At 35.5% G+C, this 22,792-nt stretch overlaps 1 protein-coding gene across 5 annotated transcripts in view; it reads left to right on the top strand.

The window, feature by feature from the left end:
- EXOC2 (exocyst complex component 2) overlaps window positions 1-22,792 on the top strand; it is a 254,314-nt gene that overhangs the window by 65,911 nt on the left and 165,611 nt on the right. For all 5 annotated transcript variants that reach the window (XR_004383127.1, XM_032861440.1, XM_032861437.1 and 2 more), the window contains 3 exons: window positions 4,429-4,542; window positions 6,516-6,640; window positions 22,394-22,474. Coding sequence is in view for 4 of the 5 variants with exons in the window: in XM_032861440.1 (XP_032717331.1) it covers window positions 4,429-4,542; window positions 6,516-6,640; window positions 22,394-22,474 (320 nt within the window). In the remaining variant the exon portion in view is untranslated. The remainder of the gene's footprint in view (window positions 1-4,428; window positions 4,543-6,515; window positions 6,641-22,393; window positions 22,475-22,792) is intronic.

The following is a 22,792-nucleotide window of genomic DNA, read 5'->3' as shown; positions in this document are numbered from 1 at the left end:
AGATATATCATCTCACAACTGTGTTAGACAATTATCAAAAAGTCAAGAGATGATAGATGTTGGCGAGGATTTGGAGAAAAGGGAATCCTGGTGCCCTGTTGAGAGGAATGTAAACTGGTACAACCATTATGGAGAACAGTATGGAGATTCCTCAGAAAGTTAAAAAAAAGACCTACCATATGATCGAGCAATTCTACTTCTGGGTGTATATCTAAAGGAAATGAAAACAGAATATTGAGATATTTGCACTCCCATGGTCATTGCAGCTTTACTCACAACCGCTAAGGTGTGGAAACAGCCCTAACTGTTCATTAGTGGATAAATGAAGAAGATGCATATATGTATAATGGAGTATGTATATGTATTATTCAGCCATGAGAAAGAAGGATACTCTATCAATTTATAACAACATGGATGCACCTTGATTTCATTATATCACACAGAAAAAGACAAATACAGTTTTTTGCTTGTTTGTTTTGTAGTATGTTGAGCATGATTTAACTGTTAAACCCATGGGTTATGTGTTGTCTCAGCTATTTCACGAATACATACAACTGCTGGATTTGGTTTTGTGTCTGCATTTTGTACTTGTTTCTTTTACTTGCTATTATTGTATCATAGATCCTTTTTTGATACTGTTAATCCCTCTTCACACTTCTCCAATTATGGGTAGGGAACCACCCAATTGTAATAAAACTACAGGGATTGAATGAAGGATAAAGAAGTTCAGTTTGAGGGGCGCCTGGGTGGCTCAGTGGGTTAAAGCCCCTGCCTTTGGCTCAGGTCATGATCTCAGGGTCCTGGGATCGAGCCCCGCATCGGGCACTCTGCTCTCCCCCCCCCCCCCCCCCCCCCCTTTTTTCCCTCCTTTTTTTTTTTTTCAAAAAAAAAAAAAAAAAATTAAAAAAAAAAAAAAAAAAAGAAGTTCAGTTTGGCTTCTCAGAGTCCCTTTTCTCTGCTTTTTTGTCAGCCATGTCTCTAATCTGTGAGTTTGGGACTGATCCTTGTTAGAAGAGGATTTCACACAAGTCATCAAGACTGTTAGTAGGGATTTAGTTGATATCAGATGATTCTGTAGTGCTTTTTGATTTAACTTTAACTTTAATTAACTTTCTCACAAGCCAAGTGTTAAGACCACACAGAATTCCAGTTTAAGTATTGTATAGAAGTAAGGTTGACAAAAATGTGGTAGGTATTTTTCCATGTACTTTGCCCTCACACCATTGACATACCCCCACTAATTCATCTTGTTGTTCTTTCCAATTTAGACATGATCCTTGACTTAGCACTCGAGACAGACATTGCCCACCAATTAAGGTAGAATTATGGAGTATGGCCTATGCATATATGAAGGAAGTGTTTCTAGTTACTTAGCTAGGGCTCAGCCACTCAGTCATTATATTCCTCAAAAGTTCTAACTTGAAGACATGATATACAAATAAGTAAAATGAGAAAAACTTCCAAAGGTGATAGGATTTTTTTTTAAAGGTTTTATTTATTTATTTGACAGACAGAGATCACAAGTATGCAGAGAGGCAGGCAGAGAGAGAGGGGGAAGCAGGCTCCCTGTTGAGCAGAGAGCCCGATGTGGGGTTCGATCCCAGGACCCTGGGGTCATGACCTGAGTCGAAGGCAGAGGCTTTAACCCACTGAGCCACCCAGGCACCCCAATGATAGGATTTTTATTACTAACTAAGTAAAGTATCAAACCAACAAGAAGAATCCAAACCAAAATAAACTTATAAAAATACAGAGTTCTCCAGCTCCCTCTCAGATATCCTGTCTGGTAAAAATGACCATTAAGGTTATTGAACATACACACATCAAGAATATGCAGACTGTAGTCTTTTAACTTTTGAAGCCAGTGAGAGAATGATGTGAGATTGACCTAGTCTCTGAGTTATTAACACTGAGGTGATGCCAGCTGGATGTCCATGACTCTCTTAAAATCTCATTTTACCTTGTCTGTTACTGTAGTGCTAAGCAGGGCTTTCTATCCCCTTTATTAAAAAAAAAAAAGAAAAGAAAAAATCATAGTGAGAAAGGTAAGTGATAGGAAATAGAATGGGTCTCTCTCTCTCTCCCTCGACTGAGGTACTGACACAATAGATGTTGGGTTCTAGATTAAAGTGCAGGGTTTACAGAGGAAAGCATAGTTGGTTTTGTTGTTTGCATCCCTTGCCCTTTTAGGGAGTGTGAATCAATGAAGGGAGCCAGGAATAAAGGGTGAGGGTTTGTGAGAATCTTTGGTGAAAGCTTTGCTAGGCTGTGAAGGGGAGGTGTGGTGAATGTGTATTCTTCTTCAATCATAAGTGGTGAGTTTGGCCTCCTTGGAGCCACCAGGTAAAAGTGTTCCTTGAATTTATGAAACAGAAACCCTGGCACCTGAGAGCACTATGGTGTACATTGACATTAAAGGCATCTGTCCTTCAAAAGATGTTTCCTGGGACCAGATAAGCACCTCACTGGAGAGAGCAGGCTCCAGGGTATTATAAGTTGTATGGAAGGTGACTGGTCACCTATAGTCATAGAGCTCCATTAGAGATCAGAGAGTATTTTTAAAAAGATGGAGTGTTGATCTTGGACCACATTGCTTAGTTTCTTTTTTTTTTATCGTTATATCTCTTTCTTTTTCTTCATTTTTTTAAAAGTTAAATTCAAGTTAGCATATAGTGTAGTATTGGTTTCAGGAGTAAAATTTAGTGATTCATCACTTAAATGTAACATCCACTGTTGACCACAGGTGCCCTCCTTAGTGCCCACCACCCCCACCCACCACCCCTGCAGCAATCCTGAGTTTGTTGTCTATAGTTAAGAGTCTTTTATGGTTTGCTTTCCTCTCTGTTTTTACATTGTTTTATTTTTCCTTCCCTTCCTCTCTGTTCATCTGTTTTTTTTTTTCTTAAATTTCACATATAAGTGAAATCATACGGTATTTGTCTTTCTCTGACTTATTTCGCTTAGCATAACATTCTCTAGCTCCATCCATGTCATTGCAAATGGTAAGATTCCATTCTTTTTGATGGCTCAGTAATAATCCGTTGTGTATATATACCACATCTTCTTTATCTGTTAATCAGTTGTTGGATATTTGGGCTCTCTCAGTAGTCTGGCTACTCTTGATAATGGTGCTATAAACGTTGGGATGCATGTTTCCCTTCTTAATCAGCATTTTTGTATCCTTTGGGTGGATGCCTAGTAGTATAGTTTCTGTATCGCAGTTAATTCTGTTTTTAACTTTCTGAGGAACCTCCATACTGTTTTCCAGAGTGGCTGCTCCAGTTTGCATTCCCACCAGCCTCACTGCTTAATTTCTGAATTGAGGCTGTGCTTGTAGTAATGTGACATCAACTCTCTCTCAGAAGAGAGTGAGAAGAAGTCATTGCACCTGCCCACATTTTCTTCCAGGGTGGTGATAATCCCCACTTCCCCCAGTCTTACTCCAAATACACTGGACTGTACAACAATGTTGTGTCCTATGCATACCCCATGAGTTTGGCTTATCCAATATATGGGACTGGGGGAACACCTTTCAGTCAGAGGCGACAACAAGATCAGAGAAACAAAGTAAAAATTAACATGATGTGTGCAGGAAAGTATAATCCTAAATTGAAGTATAATCCTAAATACTAAATTGAAACTGCTAAAGCTTTAGTTTTAAGGATTAGAGTAGCAGGAATGAGTCCAAAGAGATAAGCAGGTTTGAATCACGGAGAGACTTGACTATAGAACTTGGGCTTCATCCTGCACAGATGAAGAAATAGGGATATGGATAAGCCTGTAACAGGGTTTGCCCATGTTACTTTTGCTCTTAGACACAGCTTTCTAACTTCTAGCATGGAGCCTGAACTGTAGTAGTGTTTATTATTTGAACAAATAAACAAATGAAATGATCCACAAGTTGTTCATAAAAATGTAGGCAAGAAAGTAAGCTGCTGGTAAGGTATTGCCTGTTATAAACTTTTCTTAAAATAATATTCTAGATATAGACATCTAAAATTAGTATTTTATAATTAGTTCTAATTTTTATCAGTAGGCATTAGCATTTTTAAAACAATTCTCATACAAGTCTTTAACAAAAACCATTTTAACAAACTAATGCTCTTAAATTTCAGTATATCCAAATTTTGATTTTTATCCATTGAATAGAGAATGATTGCATATTTAGATAGATCTCATGAACTTTAAACTCTATATTGATATAATTTCTGTATTTTAATTTCATCTTTATACAAAGCTTATATGATAAATCAGCTGCAGTTTAGGAAATATACTTTGTATACACATGTAAATATAGAGTCCATAAAATATGATATATAATTGTGATGGTTTATAGTCATGCTTATTATCCTAGGTACTCTGGGATGTCTGTTGCGTTATTGTAGTAATAGCATTTCAAGTATATTTTAAACCTTTTTTCTCCCTTAGAAGTAAATTTCCCCAGAAGGACTTAGAAATGCTGTTTCCTGGAATGAGTGCTGATTTTACAAGTGAGAATTTTTCAGCTGCCTGGTATCTTATAGAGAACCACTCAACCACCAGGTCAGTGGATGTTTGGCTACTGATTATGCATGGTTTCACGTGGATGTACCTAATAGGATTATATAATAATGTGGGTTTTAGGTCTGCTTCTGCCACTTAAAGTCCTTTGACTTTAGGTGATAACATGAATATCGCAGAATGTTTTTCCCCTTATTTATGAATATTATTAATTAGCAGATTCTTAATTCCTGCTATCTTATTGTTTCTATATGATTCATATTTGTGCAACACATTAAAATTTTGTGGAGTCTCAACTGGGTACCTAAACTGATGTATCTAAATGTGACCTTTCTCTTTTCAAATAATACAGCTTTCAAGTCTTGGTGTAAATTAGCTGCTTGCCTCCTTCCCTAGAACAAAGGAAGATGAGTTGATTTGTCATTTTGCAAAAACTTGCCTTAAAATTAGCCAAAAAATGGTCAAGGTCATATATCCAAATTGAAGTGCTCCCTTTTGTCTGCTAATTACATTTTACCACACTCTGTACGAGAACATGTTTGTAACTTTTTTGCAAGATTGATTTTAAAAACTATATTTAGTAACAGTGTTTGAATAAATGAATGGTTTATTGCTTAAAATTTACATTCTTGAAAAGTCAGCTTGTTAAGATATACCTTAGGAGAAATTTTTCTTTCACCACTTAGAATGAAAACCATTAGAAAACATGAAGAGTTGGTATATATATAAAGAGAGAGAGAGACAGAGACAGAGAGAGAAGTTGGTATATATGTATTTATGTGTGTGTATATATGGAGAGAGAGAGAGAATCCTGATAAATTTTTAAAATTTATTTATTTTTAGAGAGAGAGAGAGAGCATGCACTCACGGGTAGGGCAGAGGGAGAAGATGAGAGAGAGAATCTTGAGCAGACTCCCCACTGAGCATGGAGCCTGAGGCAGGGTTCTATCTCATAGCCCTGAGATCTTGACCTGAGCCAAAATCAAGAATTGGACACTTAAGTGACTGAGCCACCCAGGTTTCCCAATCCTGATACATTTTTAAAATAAATGTCAGATCTTTCATTGCAGAAGATGGTTCTAATTTTACATTATGGATGTGCTTTTTGTATTACTATAAGTCAGAATTGATCTGTGCTTTCTGTATAGGGCTGTCATGGCACTGAAGAATATATTCAAAGTTTTATAGCCAGATTTTCTTAGCCTACCTGAAAATAAAACTTCTAAAATATAGAGACCTACCTATTTTTCTCTGCTTGAGATGTAGAGATGAAATATTTTGGTCTTTTAAGTTATTTAAATTGTGAGTTGACTCCCCAAGTGTTTTTTTTTTTTAAGTTTTTATTTATTTATTTGAGAGAGAGTGAGTGAGAGAGAGCGGGAGCAAGGGGAGGGGTAGAGGAAGAAGGAGAAACAGACTCCCCACTGTTCATGGAACCCCACCTGGGCCTTGATCCCAGGACTCCTTTGACCTGAGCCAAAGGCAGTTGCTTAACGACTGAGCCACCCAAGTGCCCCTTGACCCCCAGTTTTTCTGTAATTTCATTGTTAATGACAGAGGACTGGTTATTGATGTGAACAATGGTATGCTTAATTTATATACAGAATACAGAAAAGTTCTGTCTTAGATAACTTGATAACCACTGCATTGATCTAGGTCTGCCCACAGGGAATTGATATTCATGACTCCTTACCTGGCATATCAACACATGATATATATTGCTTATAGAACTACCCACATGTATATTTACTTCTTAGGGGTCTGACATATTTGGAATGATGATATGAAGGCTACAGTACTATAGTTCTATAGTTGCTTTAATTTTGTCATTCGTAATAAATAAAAGTTTAGGTGTAGATGAGAATTTGAAAGTTTTTTGTTTTCATCAGATTACATATTATATCAATCCGTGTCTTTCTTAACTTAGGCTTCCATATTTTACATTTAATGCATTATCTTAATTCTTTTTTGCTTTTTAGGAGTCTCAAACTTTTGGTTTCTTAATTTCATTTCAGTTTTGAACAGCTCAAAATGGCAGTTACCAACCTGAAGAGACAGGCTAACAAGAAAAGTGAAGGCAGCCTGGCATATGTGAAAGGAGGTCTTAGTACTTTCTTTGAAGCCCAGGATGCCCTCTCAGGTAAGGTAACCCTCACAACCATCTGTTGGGGCTTCCCAATGGAAACCTGACACTCTGCTTGTGGAGCATTTATAGGGTGTGACATTCAGTCTGTATTTATAAAAGTAAAGATCTGAAATGTGCCATAAATATTTGTTGTAGACCAGGCTGAAACCTCTTAGAAGGCTTGGTACTTTAAATACTTGTCTATGAGGCTTTTGTTGATCCACTGCATATATGTGAAATAGGAGACTACTTTGCCTTTCATGATGCCCAATCTCTAGGGCCGATTAGAAACTAAATCCCAATAGGTAATATTCTAGAATTTTAAAAATCCTTTTATAGCCGTTAGTATCTTACATATGTGACTAATTCTGTATATGTGACCCATTGTCTTTTTGGTTTGGAAGGAACTGATGATACTGCATCATTCTTTTTAAGTATCACCCCATCAGCCCCTATACAATAGTTAAATATCTACCATCTGTGCTGTCATCTTTATATGGGAAAGAAATTAAATAGAAATAGCATAGCTTTAGACATTTCAGGAAAAGATGTTGGGTATATTTTTTTCCCCTAAAATTACCTTAACTAATAGAAATCAAATTAATGTTTAGTAAAAAGTAAACTATATTAGTAAAAGCCTAACTCTTTTTAAAAACTCTTTAAAAAAAAACCCTCTTTAAAAAAAAAAAAAACAGGTTTCTTTAAATAGTAACTAAGTACCTATATGTAAGTACCTGTAAGTTTAAGTATACACTAAGAGGCCACACTGTCTTCACTTCAGTAAGAATTTTTTTTTATTATTAATTTGTTTCCTTAAAGTATAGACATTGTTTTATTGTTTTTATTTCATTTATTTATTTTTATATTTAAACATTTTTATTTTTTCAACGTTCCAAGATTCATTGTTTATATAGCACATCCAGTGCTCCATGCAATACCTGCCCTCCTTAATACCCTTCACCAGGCTCACCCAACCCCCCACTCCCCTCCCCTCCAAAACCCTCAGTTTGTTTTTCAGAGTCCACAGTCTCTCCTGGTTCGTCTCCCCCTCCACAGTCTCTCCTGGTTCGTCTCCCCCTCCCATTTCCCCCAACTCCCTTCTTCTCTCCTTCTCCCAATGTCCTCCATGTTATTCCTTGTGCTCCACAAGTAAGTGAAACTATATGATAATTGACTCTCTCTGCTTGACTTATTTTACTCAGCATAATCTCCTTCAGTCCCGCATATGTTGATACAAAAGTTGGGTATTCATCCTTTCTGATGGAGGCATAATATTCTATTGTATATATGGACTATGTCTTCTTTATCCATTCATCTATTGAAGGGCATCTTGGCTCTTTCCACAGTTTGGTGACCGTGGCCATGGTGCTATGAACATTGGGGTACAGATGGCCCTTCTTTTCACTGCATATGTATCATCTTTGGGGTAAATACCCAATAGTGCAATTGCAGGGTCATAGAAAAGCTCTATTTTTAATTTCTTAAGGAATCTCCACACTGTTTTCCAAAGTGGCTACACCAACTTGCATTCCCAACAACAGTGTAAGAGGGTTCTCCTTTCTCCATATCCTCTCCAACACTTGTTGTTTACTGTCTTGTCAATTTTTGGCCATTCTAACTGGTGTAAGGTGGTAATCAGTGTGGTTTGGATTGAATCTCCCTGATGGTTAATGATGATGAAAATTTTTTTCAAGTGTTTGTTAGCCGTTTGTATGTCTTCTTTGGAGAAGAGTCTGTTCATGTGTTCTGCCCATTTTTTTTACATGATTATCTGTTTTTTGAGTGTTGAGTTTGAGGAGTTCTTTATAGATCTTGGATATCAGCCCTTTATCTGTAGTGTCATTTGTGAATATCTTCTCAATATTTGTGAAACCTATATTCTCAATATTTGTGAATATTCTATGGGTTGCCTCTTTGTTTTGTTGACTATTTCCTATGTTGTGCAGAAGCTTTTGATCTTGATGAAGTCCCAAAAGGTCATTTTTGCTTTTGTTTCCCTTGCCTTTGGAGACCTGTCTTGAAAGAAGTTGCTGTGGCTGTAGTCGAAGAGGTTACTGCCTATGTTATCTTCCAGGATTTGATGGAATCCTGGCTCACACTGAGGTCTTTCATCCCTTTTGAGTTTATCTTTGTGTATGGTGTAAGAGAATGGTTGAGTTTCATTCTTCTGTACATATCTGTCCAATTTTCCCAGCACCGTTTATTAAAGAGATTGTCTTTTTTCCACTGTATATTTTTTTCCTGCTCTGTTGAAGATTATTTGGCCATAGAGTTGAGAGTCCATATCTGGGCTCTCTACTCCGTTCCATTGGTCTGTTTTTGTTCCAGTACCATAATGTCTTGGTGATCACAGCTTTGTAGTAAAGCTTGAAATCAGGCAACATAATGCCCCTAGTTTTGTTTTTCTTTTTCAACATTTCCTTAGCAATTTGGGGTCTCTTCTGGTTCCATACAAATTTTAGGATTGTTTGTTCCAGCTATTTGAAAAATGCTGGTGGAAGCTGTCCAAAAAAAAGAAAGAAAGAAAGAAAGAAAAAGAAAGATTGCTGGTGGAATTTTGATCAGGATGGCATTGAAAGAATAGATTGTGCTGAGCAGTATAGACATTTTAACAATGTTTGTCTGATCCCTGAGCATGGAACGCTTTTCCCTCTTTTTGTGTCTTCTTAAATTTCTTTTATGACTGTTCTGTAGTTCCTCAAGTACAGATCTTTTACCTCTTTGGTTAGGTTTATTCCAAGGTCTCTTATGGTTCTTGGTGCTGTAGTAAATGGAATCGATTCTCTAATTTCCCTTTCTGTATTTTCATTGTTTGTGTTTAAGAAGGCAACTGATTTCTGTACATTAATTTTGTGTCCTGCTATATTAATTTCTGTATGAGTTCTAGTAGTTTGGGGGTGGAGTCTTTGGGTTTTCCATATAAATTATCAGGTCATCTGTGAAGAGAGAGAGTTTGACTACTTCTTTGCCAATTTGAATACCTTTTATTTCTTTTTGTTGTCTGATTGCTGTTGCTAGGACTTCTAGTGCTATGTTGAACAACAGTGGCAAATGTGGACATCCTTGTCGTGTTCCTGATCTCAAAGGGAAGGGTATCAGCTTTTCCCAACTGAGAATGATATTTACTGTGGGTTTTTCATAGACAGATTTTATGAAGTTGAGGAATGTTCCCTCTATCAGTGTGCTTTAAAGTGTTTTAATTAGAAATGGATGCCCTATTTTGTCAAATGCTTTTTCTGCATCAGTTGAGAGTACCATGTGGTTCTCTCTTCTCCCATTGATTTGTTCTATCACATTGATTGATTCGTGAATGTTGAACCATACTGGCAACCCAGGAATAAATCCCACCTAGTCATGATGGATAATCTTTTTAATGTATTGTTGGATTCTATTAACTAGGATCATGTTGAGAATCTTGGCATAGATATTCATCAGGGATATTGGTCTGCAATTCTCCTTTTTGACCAGGTCTTTGCCTAGTTTGTGGATCAGGGTAATGCTGACTTCATAGAAAGAGTCTAGAAGTTTTCCTTCTGTTTCTGTTTTTTGAAACAGCTTCAAGACAATAGGTATTATTTCTTCTTTGAATGTTGGTAGAATTCCCCAGGGAATCCATCGGGTCCTGCGCTCTTGTTTTTTGGGAGGTTTTTGATCACTGTTTCAATCTCATTACTAGATATTGGTCTATTCAGGTTGTCAGTTTCTTTCTGTTTCAGCTTTGGAAGTTTGTAGGTTTCCAGGAAGGTGTCTATTCCTTCCAGGTTGCTTAACTTATTGGCATATAACTGTTGATAATAATTTCTGATGATTGTTTTTATTTTTTTGGTGTTAGTTGTGATCTCTCCCTTTTCTTTCATAATTTTATTAATTTGGGTCCTCTCTCTCTTCTTTTGGATTACTTTGGCCAGTGGTTCATCGATCTTATTGATTCTTTCAAAAAACCAGCTTCTAGTTTCATTGATGTGTTCTACTGTATCTCTAGTTTCTAACTTATTGATACCTCCTCTAATCTTGTTTATTTCCCTTCTTGTGCATGGAGTTGACTTAATTTGTTATTGATTTTCCAGTTCTTTAAGGTGTAAAGAGAGCTGGTATATTCTGGGTTTTTCAATTTTTTTGAGTGAGGCTTGGATGACTATGTATTTCCCCATTAGGACCGCTTTTGTTGTATTCCATAGGTTTTGAACCGATGTGTCTTCATTCTCATTGGGTGCCATGAATTGTTTAAGTTCTTCTTTGATTTCCTGGTTGATACAAACATTCTTGAGCAGGTTCGTCCTTAGCTTGCAAGTGTTTGAATTCCTTCCAAACTTTTTCTTGTGGTTGAGTTCCAGTTTCAAAGTATTGTGGTCTGAGAATATGTAGGGAATAATCTCAGTCTTTTGGTATCAGTTGAGCCCTGATTTGTGACCCAGTATGTGGTCTATTCTGGAGAAAGTTCCATGTGCACTTGAGAATAATAAGTATTCTGTTGTTTTAGGATGGAATGTTCTGTCTGTATCTATGAGATCCATCTGGTCCAGTGTGTCATTCAATGCTCTTTTTTCTTTATTGATTTTCTGCTTGGATGATCTGTCTATTACTGCGAGAGGCGTGTTAAGATCCCCTACTATTAATGTATTATACCAATATGACTAACAGTTGGCTTATGTAGTTGGCTGCTCCCCCATATTGGGTGCAATAATTACAATTGTTAGATCTTCTTGGTGGATAGACCCTTTAAGAATGAGGGGTAGTGTCCTTCTGTATCTCTGACTACAGTCTTTAGTTTAAAATCTAATTTATCTGATATAAGAATCGCTACCCCACTTTCTTTTGAGGCATGTTGGCATGAAAGATGCTTCTCCATCCCTTCACTTTCAGTCTGGATGTATCTTTAGGTTCCAGATGTATCTCTTGTAGATAGCATATGGACCACCCTGTTGTTTTATCCAATCTGCAACCCTGTGCCATTTTATGAGAGCATTTAGGCCATTAACCTTGAGAGTGATTATTGAACGATATGTTTTAATTGACATCATGTTGCCTGTGAAGTCCTTGCCTATAGATTGTCTCTGTAAATTTCTGTTCTATGTCACTCTTGGGTTCTTTCTTCTTTTATAGAACCCCCTTAATATTTCTTGTAGTGCTGGCTTGGTGGTCTTGGAAGCTCTTTATCTCACCATCTATTCTGAATGTCAGCCTTGTTCGATAAAGTATTCTTGGCTACATGTTTTTTTTCATTTAGTGCGTGAATATGTCTTGCCAGCCCTTTCTGGCTTGCCAGATTTCTGTGGACAGGTCTGACATTATTTTGATGGACTTTCCTCTGTATGTAAGGAATCTCTTCTCCCTAGCTGCCCTTCGAACATCTTGTCTAAATTTATGGTTAGTGAATTTCGCAATCAAGTGTCTGGAGGTGTTTCTAGATTCGTTGATCTTGGGGAGTTAACTTTCTTCCTCTAGGACCCGAACGCTTGTTCCATTCCTCAGATTGGGAAAATTTTCTTCCAGGATTTGTTCAGCTTTATCTTCTAGTCTTTTCTCTTATTCCACCCCCTCAGAGATCCCAATAATTCTGACATTGGAACATTTCATGGCGTCATTTATTTCCCTAATTCTGTTTTCATGGCTTCTATGCTGCTTGTTCCATGCCTTCTCCTTCTCCGTTTGTCCTCTAGTTCACTAATTCTATCTTCTGCCTTGGTTACCCTAGCTGTTAGAGTATTTAGATTAGATTGGATCTCACTGATAGCATTTTTAATTTCTGCCTGGTCGGCTCTCACTTCTAACCTTAGAGATTCTATATTGTTACTAATGGTTTTCTCCAACCCAGACTTTGCCTGGATAATTGTTACCCTGAATTCCCTTTCTGACATACTGTTTATGTCCATATCCAATAGTTCTGATGAAGAGGGCCCATTCTCTGAATTTTTCCTCTGTTGGGTGTTCCTCCTCCTAGTCATTTTGGTGAGAGGTGGTTGAGGGGATGTATAGCTGAATATACCTACCACGATCCTCAAAAGGTTCACCCTCTCCTCTGATGTCTTCTGCCCTCGTAAAGATCCAGAAGTATATAGTGTTACATCTCAGGCTGATTTTCTGGGTGTTCAGAGTGTTCTGGTAGATATTTAGCTCACTTTAGGTGACTGGTTGAAACAGGGTCTCCTACTTCTCCTTCATCTTGATGATGAATGATCTGTGCTCTGTATTTTTTGAAGGGTTGCTTTTCTTTCTTTGTGCTTGTTGATGTTCTACATAATCAATGTCACTGTGTTTAAGAATAGAAACCTGAGCATATATGAACAGAGTTTAGCATTTTCAAATAAATTATTAATTCGCTAGTAGCTATGCAAATGATAACCGGACATATGTGATTAGCATTTCTCAGAAATTATTGTTATTAAAATTATTTTACTTAACAGAAATGCATGTTTAGCTTTTTCTGTTTTCTAACATATGTTTTTGTATAAACATATATTTATTTATGGTGTTTTATAAATGGCTTCAATCTTGGCAGATTTCAAGGTTTTTTTTTTTCCAATTTTTAATTTTTTTTTAAATTTCTTTTCAGTGTACCAGAATTCATTGTTTGTGCACCACACCCAGTGCTCCATGCAATACGTGCCCTCCATAATACCCACCACCAGGCTCACCCAATTTCCTACCCCCCGCCCTTTCAAAACCCTCAGATTGTTTTTCAGAGTCTATAGTCTCTCATGGTTCACCTCCCCCTCCAATTTCCCTCAACTGCCTTCTCCTCTCCATCTCCCCATGTCCTCCGTGTTATTTCTTATGCTCCACAAATAAGTTAAACCATATGATAATTGACTCTCCCTGCTTGACATTTCACTCAGCATAATCTCTTCCAGTCCCATCCATGTTGATACAAAAGTTGGGTATTCATCCTTTCTGATGGAGGCATAATATATTCCATAGTGTATATGGACCACATCTTCCTTATCCATTCATCCGTTGAAGGGCATCTTGGCTCTTTCCACAGTTTGGTGACCATGGCCATTGGTGCTATGAACATTGGGGTACAGATGGCCCTTGTTTTCACTACACCTGTATCTTTGGGGTAAATACCTAGTAGTGCAATTGCAGGGTCATAGGAAAGCTCTATTTTTAATTTCTTGAGGAATCTCCACACTGTTCTCCAAAGTGGCTGCACCAACTTGCATTCCCACCAACAGTATAAGAGGGTTCCCCTTTCTCCACATCCTCTCCAACACACATTGTTTCCTGTCTGGTTAATTTTGGCCATTCTAAGTGGTGTAAGGTGGTATCTCAATGTGGTTTTAATTTGAATCTCCCTGATGGCTAATGATGATGAACATTTTTTCATGTGTCTGATAACCATTTGTATGTCTTCATTGGAGAAGTGTCTGTTCATGTCTTCTGCCCACAGATTTCAAGTTTTATTTGGTGCATTAAACTTGTATCATTTATCTATCACATTTGCCCTAGAAGTATATTGGTAACTTAACGTTTAACAAAGATTATTCTGACCAACTGCTTAATCATGAGCAGGTGACTCTATGGCACATAGAAAGTGATTTTAATAATAAATTCAAAAAGTTTAGACACACATATTTCATATTTCTATTTTTGATGTAAATGAAATGTGTATTACAAAAAAACAGTAAATAGATAAATGATAAAGACTACTTGTAATACCATTGTAGAGATAATGACAGTAACATTTTGATGTATTTCCTTTTGGTCTTTTTGTTGTTAGCTTATATGAGTACATATTACATAATTGGAGTTATAGTGTATATATAGTTGTGTATGCTAGATCCCTCCTTTATTCTTTAGACTACTCCTCTGGGTAATTATTTTAATATACTGTAGCATTTGATTTATTAGTAGTTCTTCAGAAACTTTTCTGCTTATTGTCTTAAGTGAAATTGATCTATAGTTTTTTTAAAATGCTTTTTTGGTCAGGTTTTGGTGTTTATGTTCCACAAAAGCACGTGGATCTATATGTGTAGATATGTAGGTACTGTGTGATGGGTTAAGTAGGTTAGGAATTACAGGTTGGAAATCTGAAAAAGCTAATATTTTGAAACTGTCAGCTAGAATTATGTTATTAATATCTTTTCATACTTATTTCTTTGATGATTTTTAAGATTGGTTGGTTTTTGTTTTACTGATCTCAAGCAGTGAGTCTAAAACAGCATATTTCCCTTTAGTATGTACTAAAGTATGATTCCTTCCAGATAAGGGCGTTTACCTATATAACCACAATGCCATTATCACAACCAAAAAAGTTTCAGTAATTCTTCAATATCATCTAATTTCCATTTCATATTCAAATTTCCCTCAGTTGCTCTCCAACTTTCTTGTTGGTTTGTCCAAATCAAGATTCAGATAAGATCCAGGCCTTTCATTTGTTTTTTTTTAAATATCTTAAGACTCTTTTAAACTGGAACAATCCCCTTACCTTTGCTGCCTTGGCTTTTTTTTTCCCCCATGCAGTTGATTTGTTGAAGAAATGGTCTTTGTCCTATAGGATATCCCATACTCTGTATTTGACTGATTACTTCCTCATGGTGTCATTTAATTTATTTTACTCTCCATTGTACTACTTGGACTTAACTATTTGGACATTAGATTAGATTTGGTTTTTGATCATATGTGGTAGTGAGTACTTTTTGTTTCATTATATCAGGAGGCCTTTAGTGTCTTTGTGTTCCTTCTTTAGAGATACTGTGATGGATCAAGTGGGTTCCAGTGGAATAGGTACTTGGTAGTTGCATGTGTATGTGTATATATATTTTTTGAAAATACATTTTTTAATTTTTGAAATTTCTACTCTCCGTGTTCTGTTTATTTTGATTTGGCTTTCCCTGAAATTCTCTATTTCATCAAGATTTTCATTTTTAGCATTGTATTATTATTTTTAAATCATTTATAATCCATGTTATATGCCCTTCTTATTATCAATTCAGTTTGTGTTCTACTTCCTTTATTTATATTGATTCTTTAGTGGCGCCCTTTCTTGAGTTTTTAATATTTAAAAATTTAATTTTCCTCTTAGATCTAGTAATTTGTACTGGATTTCATTTATAAAGTTAGTGTCCATTGTAACATGAAAAGAAATATATGTTAATCCATCTGTAACTGTGCCAAGATAAAAATGGGAAGGGAGGGCATGTTCTCATCAGGGCACACTGTTTGATATATTATCAATGCCTGATTACATTGTTTAAATCTAGGTTATTTATAGTAAACATGTCAGAGAAACCGTCCACTTTGATTCTGCCAGTTTTTATTATATGTAAAACATGTTTCCTTTGTAACTTTTGGTGCTTGGATTCTCTTGATATTGTTATATGGTATTACAGTGTAATAATGATAGCTGTGAAATTAGGGGCAATTCCCAAGACCATGTACAAGTTTGATAATTTGTTAGAAGAAATCACAGAACTCACTAAAGGCTGTTTTTCTCACAGTGATGGTTTACTCTAGTGAAAAGATATAGACTAGAATCAGGCAAGAGAAAAGATGCATAGGGCATAGTGCAGCAAAGTTCTGTGCATGGAGTGAAAACTTCCTTCTCATGGTTGAGTCATGGACGGAATTGATTTTCCTGGTATGATGTGAGACAGTGTACATGGAGTATTGCCATCCAGGGAATCCAACCCTTGGCATCCATAGTTTTTTTTTTGTTTTGTTTTTTGTTTTTTTAAGATTTTATTTATTTATTTGACAGAGATCACAAGTAGGCAGAGAGAGAGGGGGAAGCAGACTCCCCGCTGAGCAGAGAGCCCAATGCGGGGCCCGATCCCAGGACCCTGAGATCATGACCTGAGCTGAAGGCAGAGGCTTAACCCACTGAGCCACCCAGGCTCCCCCAGTGTCCATAGTTTTTAATGGATCTCTGTCACATAGACATAATTGACTCTTCCAGTGACTGACCTCTATCTCTAATCCCTCTGGAGGTTGGGCTGATGCTGAATGACCCATAGTCTTCACTATAAATCACATTGTTAGACTATCTGGCATGGCCCAAGGCCCCCATGTAAATAAAGACACTTTTATGAAGTAAGAATTCAAAGAGCTTAGTGGTAACCTCTCAGGACCTAAGGGCAAAGGGCAGACTCTTTTGGGGCAAGATTAAATTCTTTACTACACAATATCATTAATATTTCATACCCTTCCTTTTGCATGCATTTGCCCAATATATTCTACATCATACTCTTTTTAACCTTTAGAAATTGGATTTTGGCATCTCTCTGGTAAGCAACATGTGGTAGGATTTTTGTATTTTTATGCCATTTTGAGAGTCTTTGCCTTTTAGTAGAATTTAAGTTATGTATATTTATCATAACTGACATTTTTATCCTTTTGTTTTATTGTTGTATCATATTTTTTGGATTTCATTTTACCCTTTGTGCCATATAGACCATGTTGGTTATAAATCTTCCAGATTTGGAAGAAATGTTTTTATTTTTAAATTCTGTCATAGCTTGTCTTTGACTTCTGTTGTGTAGGACAATAGTTCAGGGCATCTTTATTTCTTAGGCTCTTTCCTTTTTCCTGATCTTAATTTAACCTGAAGTTAGCTACTATTTTATTTTACCTTTTCTTTTTCATGTTATTATTATGTTTTTAAGATTTATTTTTGTCTTGCATTTAATTTTATAACATATTTACCATAGTTAATTAAAATTTATCATATATTCATATACACTTAATTGACTTTAATTTTTATTGCCAGTCATTTTATATTTCATGTTTTCTATATTTGAATTTTTGTTTTGAAGAGTGGCGTATATGTTTTGTGCTAGAGCTTTTGAATTCTTGCATATCCGGAAATGTCTCTTGCTTTCATACATGAACAGACTCTTGGCTATTAAGAGAATTGTTTTCTGAATTGATCCAGTGTCTTTTAGTGTTATAGAGAGAAATCCTAAGCCAGTGTAATTCTTTATTAAAATATTAAAGGAATTGTTTTTCTCTCTCCCTAAATGGTTTAAAGATATATTTGTTTCAACTTGAATTAAAAAAAAAAAATGCCTTTTCAGGATATATTAGAATGTAGGTCTTATCTTTATTCATTTTTCCCCATGCTTGGTAAACTTTTAGAATCTGTAGACTCATATCTTCAGTTTTTAATGCTTTGTTATGTCAGATATCATGTATGATTTATTTCTGAATAACCTTGTGTAAAAATGCTACTCCTTTCTTTCTGCTCTCCTGTGTGGTACCCAGCATTTTTTTCTGTATTCAGTACACTCCTAAGTTGCCCAGTACTTGTATGCCTCAACTAGTTTCCTTCTGTTTCCTGCTATACTGGATGTTGGGAAATGTGGTCTGTAAATGATTGGAAAGGGAAAGGAGTTGTTAGAGGTAAGAAAAATGGGAGAGCAGAGTTATAGTCCTGAAGATAAAAAATTAGATGTTTCTTGTCAGAACTAGTCTCAATAGAGATGACAGAGTATAAATAAACACCATTCTCTGCTATTTTGATATCATCTGTGTTCTCCTTGAAAGGACTGTTTCATTTACATCCAAGGGTGTTTTTCCATCCATCCTGGTCGGGTAGACAGTATGGCTTTTATATATCTTTAAGTTTTTATGCTATTGTCAGTTTGCTTTTTCCCTGTGTATATCCATAAATATTTTAATTAAAACTTGATAGGTATGTCTGATATAACTTATCTGCCAGTGTTGACCTCAGTGTGTTTATTGTAGTTATTACTTTACTATATCCTGCTAAAATATTCCCAGCAACTTGTGTTACTTTTCTTTGGCAGTCACTCTGCCATTCTCTTCATTCCTTGAAGTCTTGATAAGCCATAGTTTCTTATCATTTACTGTTCAAATGAGTTCTGGCAGGCCATGGTGATGTTTGTGGAGCTTTTCATATCATTAAAGGCTTTCTTCAGTTTCTCAGTGCCTTCTGATCATCACCTTTGTTTTGGTGACCATTTCCCTGACTGCTCCTTGAGCTTATCACTTGACTGATCTCATTCTTTTTATTGACAAGTCCAGCATTAATCACTTGCTTCTTTTAAGAACAATTATGAACCCAAATGGTATGAATTACTTTTATTTATGTTATACTAAAGAGTACCTGAGAAACAAGACCAGAGCAGAGTAAATAACACATGTTGCTCAATGTACAATTGACCTTTTCTCTCATGTTACTTTTATTGCTGCTCCTTGAGGCATTGTAAGCCATAACTGATTTTTTGGCACATTCTTTTGTGTCTACTGATATAAAGGTTTTACACAGATGTGGTTATCAAGGATCCAATTCTCTAATAGAGAATCCTTTATACCCTTTAGTGCTTTATGTAATAGTTGTAATTATTTGATTATTTTTTTTCAATATAACTGAGGAAAGGATTCATAGGTTACCTAACCTATTTCAATGTAATTTATAAAATTTTGTCACTCTCATAAAAATTTGGTAGAATAAGAAGTAGGAATTAAATGTTTGAAAAGCTTTCTACAGATTAAAAAATTTTTTTTTAAAGATTTTATTTATTTGTGAAAGAGAGACAGAGAAAGAGAGCACACAAGGAGGCAGAGTGGCAGGCAGAGGCAGAGAGAGAAGCAGGCTCCCTGCTGAGTAAGGAGCCTGATGTGGGACTCGATCCCAGGACCCTGGGATCATGACCTGAGCTGAAGGCAGCGGCTTAACTGACTGAGCCACCCAGGTGTCACCAGATTTAAATTTTTAAGACACCTCATTCTAACTCTTCTTAGTCTTCTATTTTAGTAAGTATTGTTTTCAGAGTTTGGCATATAGGCCAAATTAGGCCATAGCCCATCTTTGTACAGGCCAGGAGCTAAAGATGGCTGTGTTTTTCAAGGTTTATTTGGGGAAGAAAAAAAAAAAGAGAAGTAGAATATGTGATAGAGGCCCTATGTGGCCCACAAAGCCTAAAATATTTACTGTGTGGTTCTTTATAGAAATAGCTTTCTAGTCTCTGACCTAGTTTGAGTATTCCTGTTTCATAGGCTAATAGTAATATATAGTGGTTAGAGTATATGGATCACAGTGTACCTGACATAAATCCTTATAGATATTGCCTATACACACGTCATTTCTTAGTGCCTCATTTAATAATGGCATTGTATAAATGTGTAGACAAATACTTTGAAATTTTTAATTGAAATCTGCAAATCTGATGTCCACATTTAATTAGAGATAAATAAAACAATTTCAGTGAATCAACAGGCAGTCTTTCTATAATTCTGATTTTTCTTTAAATAGAACTTTTATATTCATACTTTTTTGGTTTCTCAAATACAATTTTATGGTGTTCAACTGCTTCACATATTTAAGTTTTAATAGATTAGAAACAATAACAAACCTGTGATCATGTACCAAGTTGCTTATTGAGTTATACTATTTAAAAATGTTTTTAGAGAAAATAAAAGGTCAAGGAACCAGACATTTAGTTATTTGGTTTAATTTTCTGGAAAATAGGATTGCCTTTATCAGATCCCAGTGTCTCTTGGTCCTCATGCTTGGCTGACAGCTTGACAGTGACTCTGCTGTGGTGGAGATGGGTGGCAGGAAGCTGCTTTGTTAGCAAAAAAGAGCTGTAAACTGAGCTGAGGGGAGCTAGGCTTACCTCGTTTTGACCTGCTGATCAGTGATGGGTTTTGCCAGCAATAGAAATGTGACTGCCTGATTTCCTTTAATGGTTTTAACTTAGAAAGCAACATTTGAAGCAGGGCTCTATAAGATGCAATGTCTTATTGCCATGGAAGAACCTTATGCAATGCTCCCGTAATATAGAATGTTTGCCCCACGTTCTTTTGCAGTATGATTGTCAGAAAATTACACCAGCATTTAAATGAATAGTGTGAGCAGTGTTTTTAGTTTAGCTTTTTTATATTTGGGCATTTTTATCTCATTTCTTTAAAGATAGGGAAGTTATTTTCCATTTAATGTAACAAGTTCAAGTTAAATTTAATTTTGATATGTGGAAACATTTTATGTCACTATCACCACATAATCCAAATTTGAGACATTAAACAAAGAACTTTTTTTTTTTCACTTGTGAGTCAACCAAGACAATTAAGAATATACTGGCAGACTTTTTTTTCCCCAAATGTATTTCTTTTTCTTTCTTTGACTGTGTTTTTCTAATAAAGAAGTAGTCTGTTTATAAATTTCAAACAAAATTTGAAATTGCTCTAAAAGAAAGGTATTAAAAAAGGGCAGGACTAAAATTAAAGTAATTATAAGAAGCAGAAATGTAGATGTTATTATGCATTGAGAATATTTTTATAGTGCATTTGAGTCAAAGGAAACAAAATTGTGATTGATTAAGGAGGGCATGTTTTGGATGGAGCACTGGGTGTTATATGCAAACAATTAATTATGGAACACTATATCAAATACTAATGATGTACATAACATAATAAAGTAAAAAAAATTTTCTTTTTGCTTAAGCAGACCACACCCCCCCACCCCTGAATAAATCTACCACTCATGACTGATGGGTTGATGCAGAACCTGTAAAATCCTTTTAAGAAGAGTTTGACATTATTTTTGAATGTTGGAGAATAGCTATATCAGAGTGATGTTAATTTCATTGTACTGGCTGTAAAGCCATGGAGTTATATACATCTTATATTTGAAATTTTGCTAAACGAAGTTATGTGAAAGAATAAAATCCTGGGTGTTTAGCAGCCATTATTTTAGAGAGAGGTATCATTTGCAACTGAATGCAGTTCCCAACTAACAAAATAAGTCTATTATTTTCATTCTACAGATGTGAAAAACAGGCTTAGCCAAGTTAAGTTGCTTGCCTATGCAATACAGGCAATATAGGTGAAGTTTTTTGTTCTGGGATCAGACAGCGTGAGTTCAAATTTGGGATTTGGCTTTGTGATATTGGTCAACTTGTTTAATTTCCCTCAGCCATGGATTTCTTCTCTTGAAATAGAAATAATATTAGAACATACATCATTGACTTCTTACCAGATGAGCAATATGCATTAGAAATTTATCATTGTGCTTAATTTATGGTCATGGCTCAATTAATGTTTGCTTTGCTGGATTTTTTCTTTTTATTATGTCAGAATTTTGAATTTGAAATTATATTTGGTCATTTCATTTTGAAAATTTTCTTAGTGCTTTACTTAGGTAAGCCTGATTTGCTCTGTTTAAAACCTACTCTACAGTAGGTAAAACATTTTTTAAATATAAATTTTTAAGTGATTTTTAAGTAATGTTTATCAGAACCATGCAGACATGTCAATAATAACAAAAACTCCAATATAATTTGTATATCCACAAATTGATATATTGGTAGATGTTACCGGATAGTTCTTGAGAACTTCCAGGGAAATAATAAAAGAAATGGAGAGAACATGAATAGTATGTATTTTGCCATGTTGTGTCCAAGGCTGAAATGGAATATTTTGAAGTTGGTATACTTCAAATACTAGTACTTCTCTTTTGCAGATGGTGAAACTGAGAAATAAAAATGACTTACCTATGGCCAAATATCAAAGATATTAGTTACTTATGTCTCACTTTTCTTTTTTAGTTTAACTGTTTTTAACCACTCAACCTTGATGCTCAGATGATTGAATATACGTATTATTGTACTATTTTAATAGTACTAAAGTATGAGTAACATAGACTGGTGTCTCCTGGTTACTTTGCAGAGTTTTTTCATGTTTGTGCTTCTTTCCAGCAGTGAAAACAATATGACCATTTTTTAAGGTTGTTTAAAAATGTCATTTTGATGTAATGTCTTCCCACCCACTAAAATAGCACACACTTTAACTAGATGTTTTTTCTAGCTATCCATCAAAAACTAGAAGCGGATGGAACAGAAAAAGTAGAAGGATCCATGACGCAAAAACTGGAGAATGTTCTGAACAGTAAGTTTTGTCCTACTACCCAAAACTATTTATGGACTTTATAATAAGCTTTAATATAGTTCTTGGAATTGGTTTCACAGAACAGGCAGTGAGTTGCATTTTAATGTTTATTTCTAAATAGTAATGATTTAATAAATATAAAAGGGGAATAAAAACATTGAAAATGAGCATTCTGTTTTGTTTGCATTTTATTTATAAGAAATCATAATTTGAAAAATGAGCCAGTATGCTTCTAAGAAGTAAAACCTGCTACTGTAAAAGAGACTTGTATATAAGTAACATTATCAAAGAGAGAAAAGTGCTGAAGCAATAGCCAGG

The sequence above is a fragment of the Lontra canadensis genome, unplaced genomic scaffold (genome assembly GCF_010015895.1).
Source record: "Lontra canadensis isolate GAN:19392208 unplaced genomic scaffold, GSC_riverotter_1.0 scaffold21, whole genome shotgun sequence".
NCBI classification, from domain to species: Eukaryota; Metazoa; Chordata; class Mammalia; order Carnivora; family Mustelidae; genus Lontra; species Lontra canadensis.
Note: the sequence above shows the minus strand (reverse complement) of the source record. Positions and strands in the feature narration are given on the sequence as shown.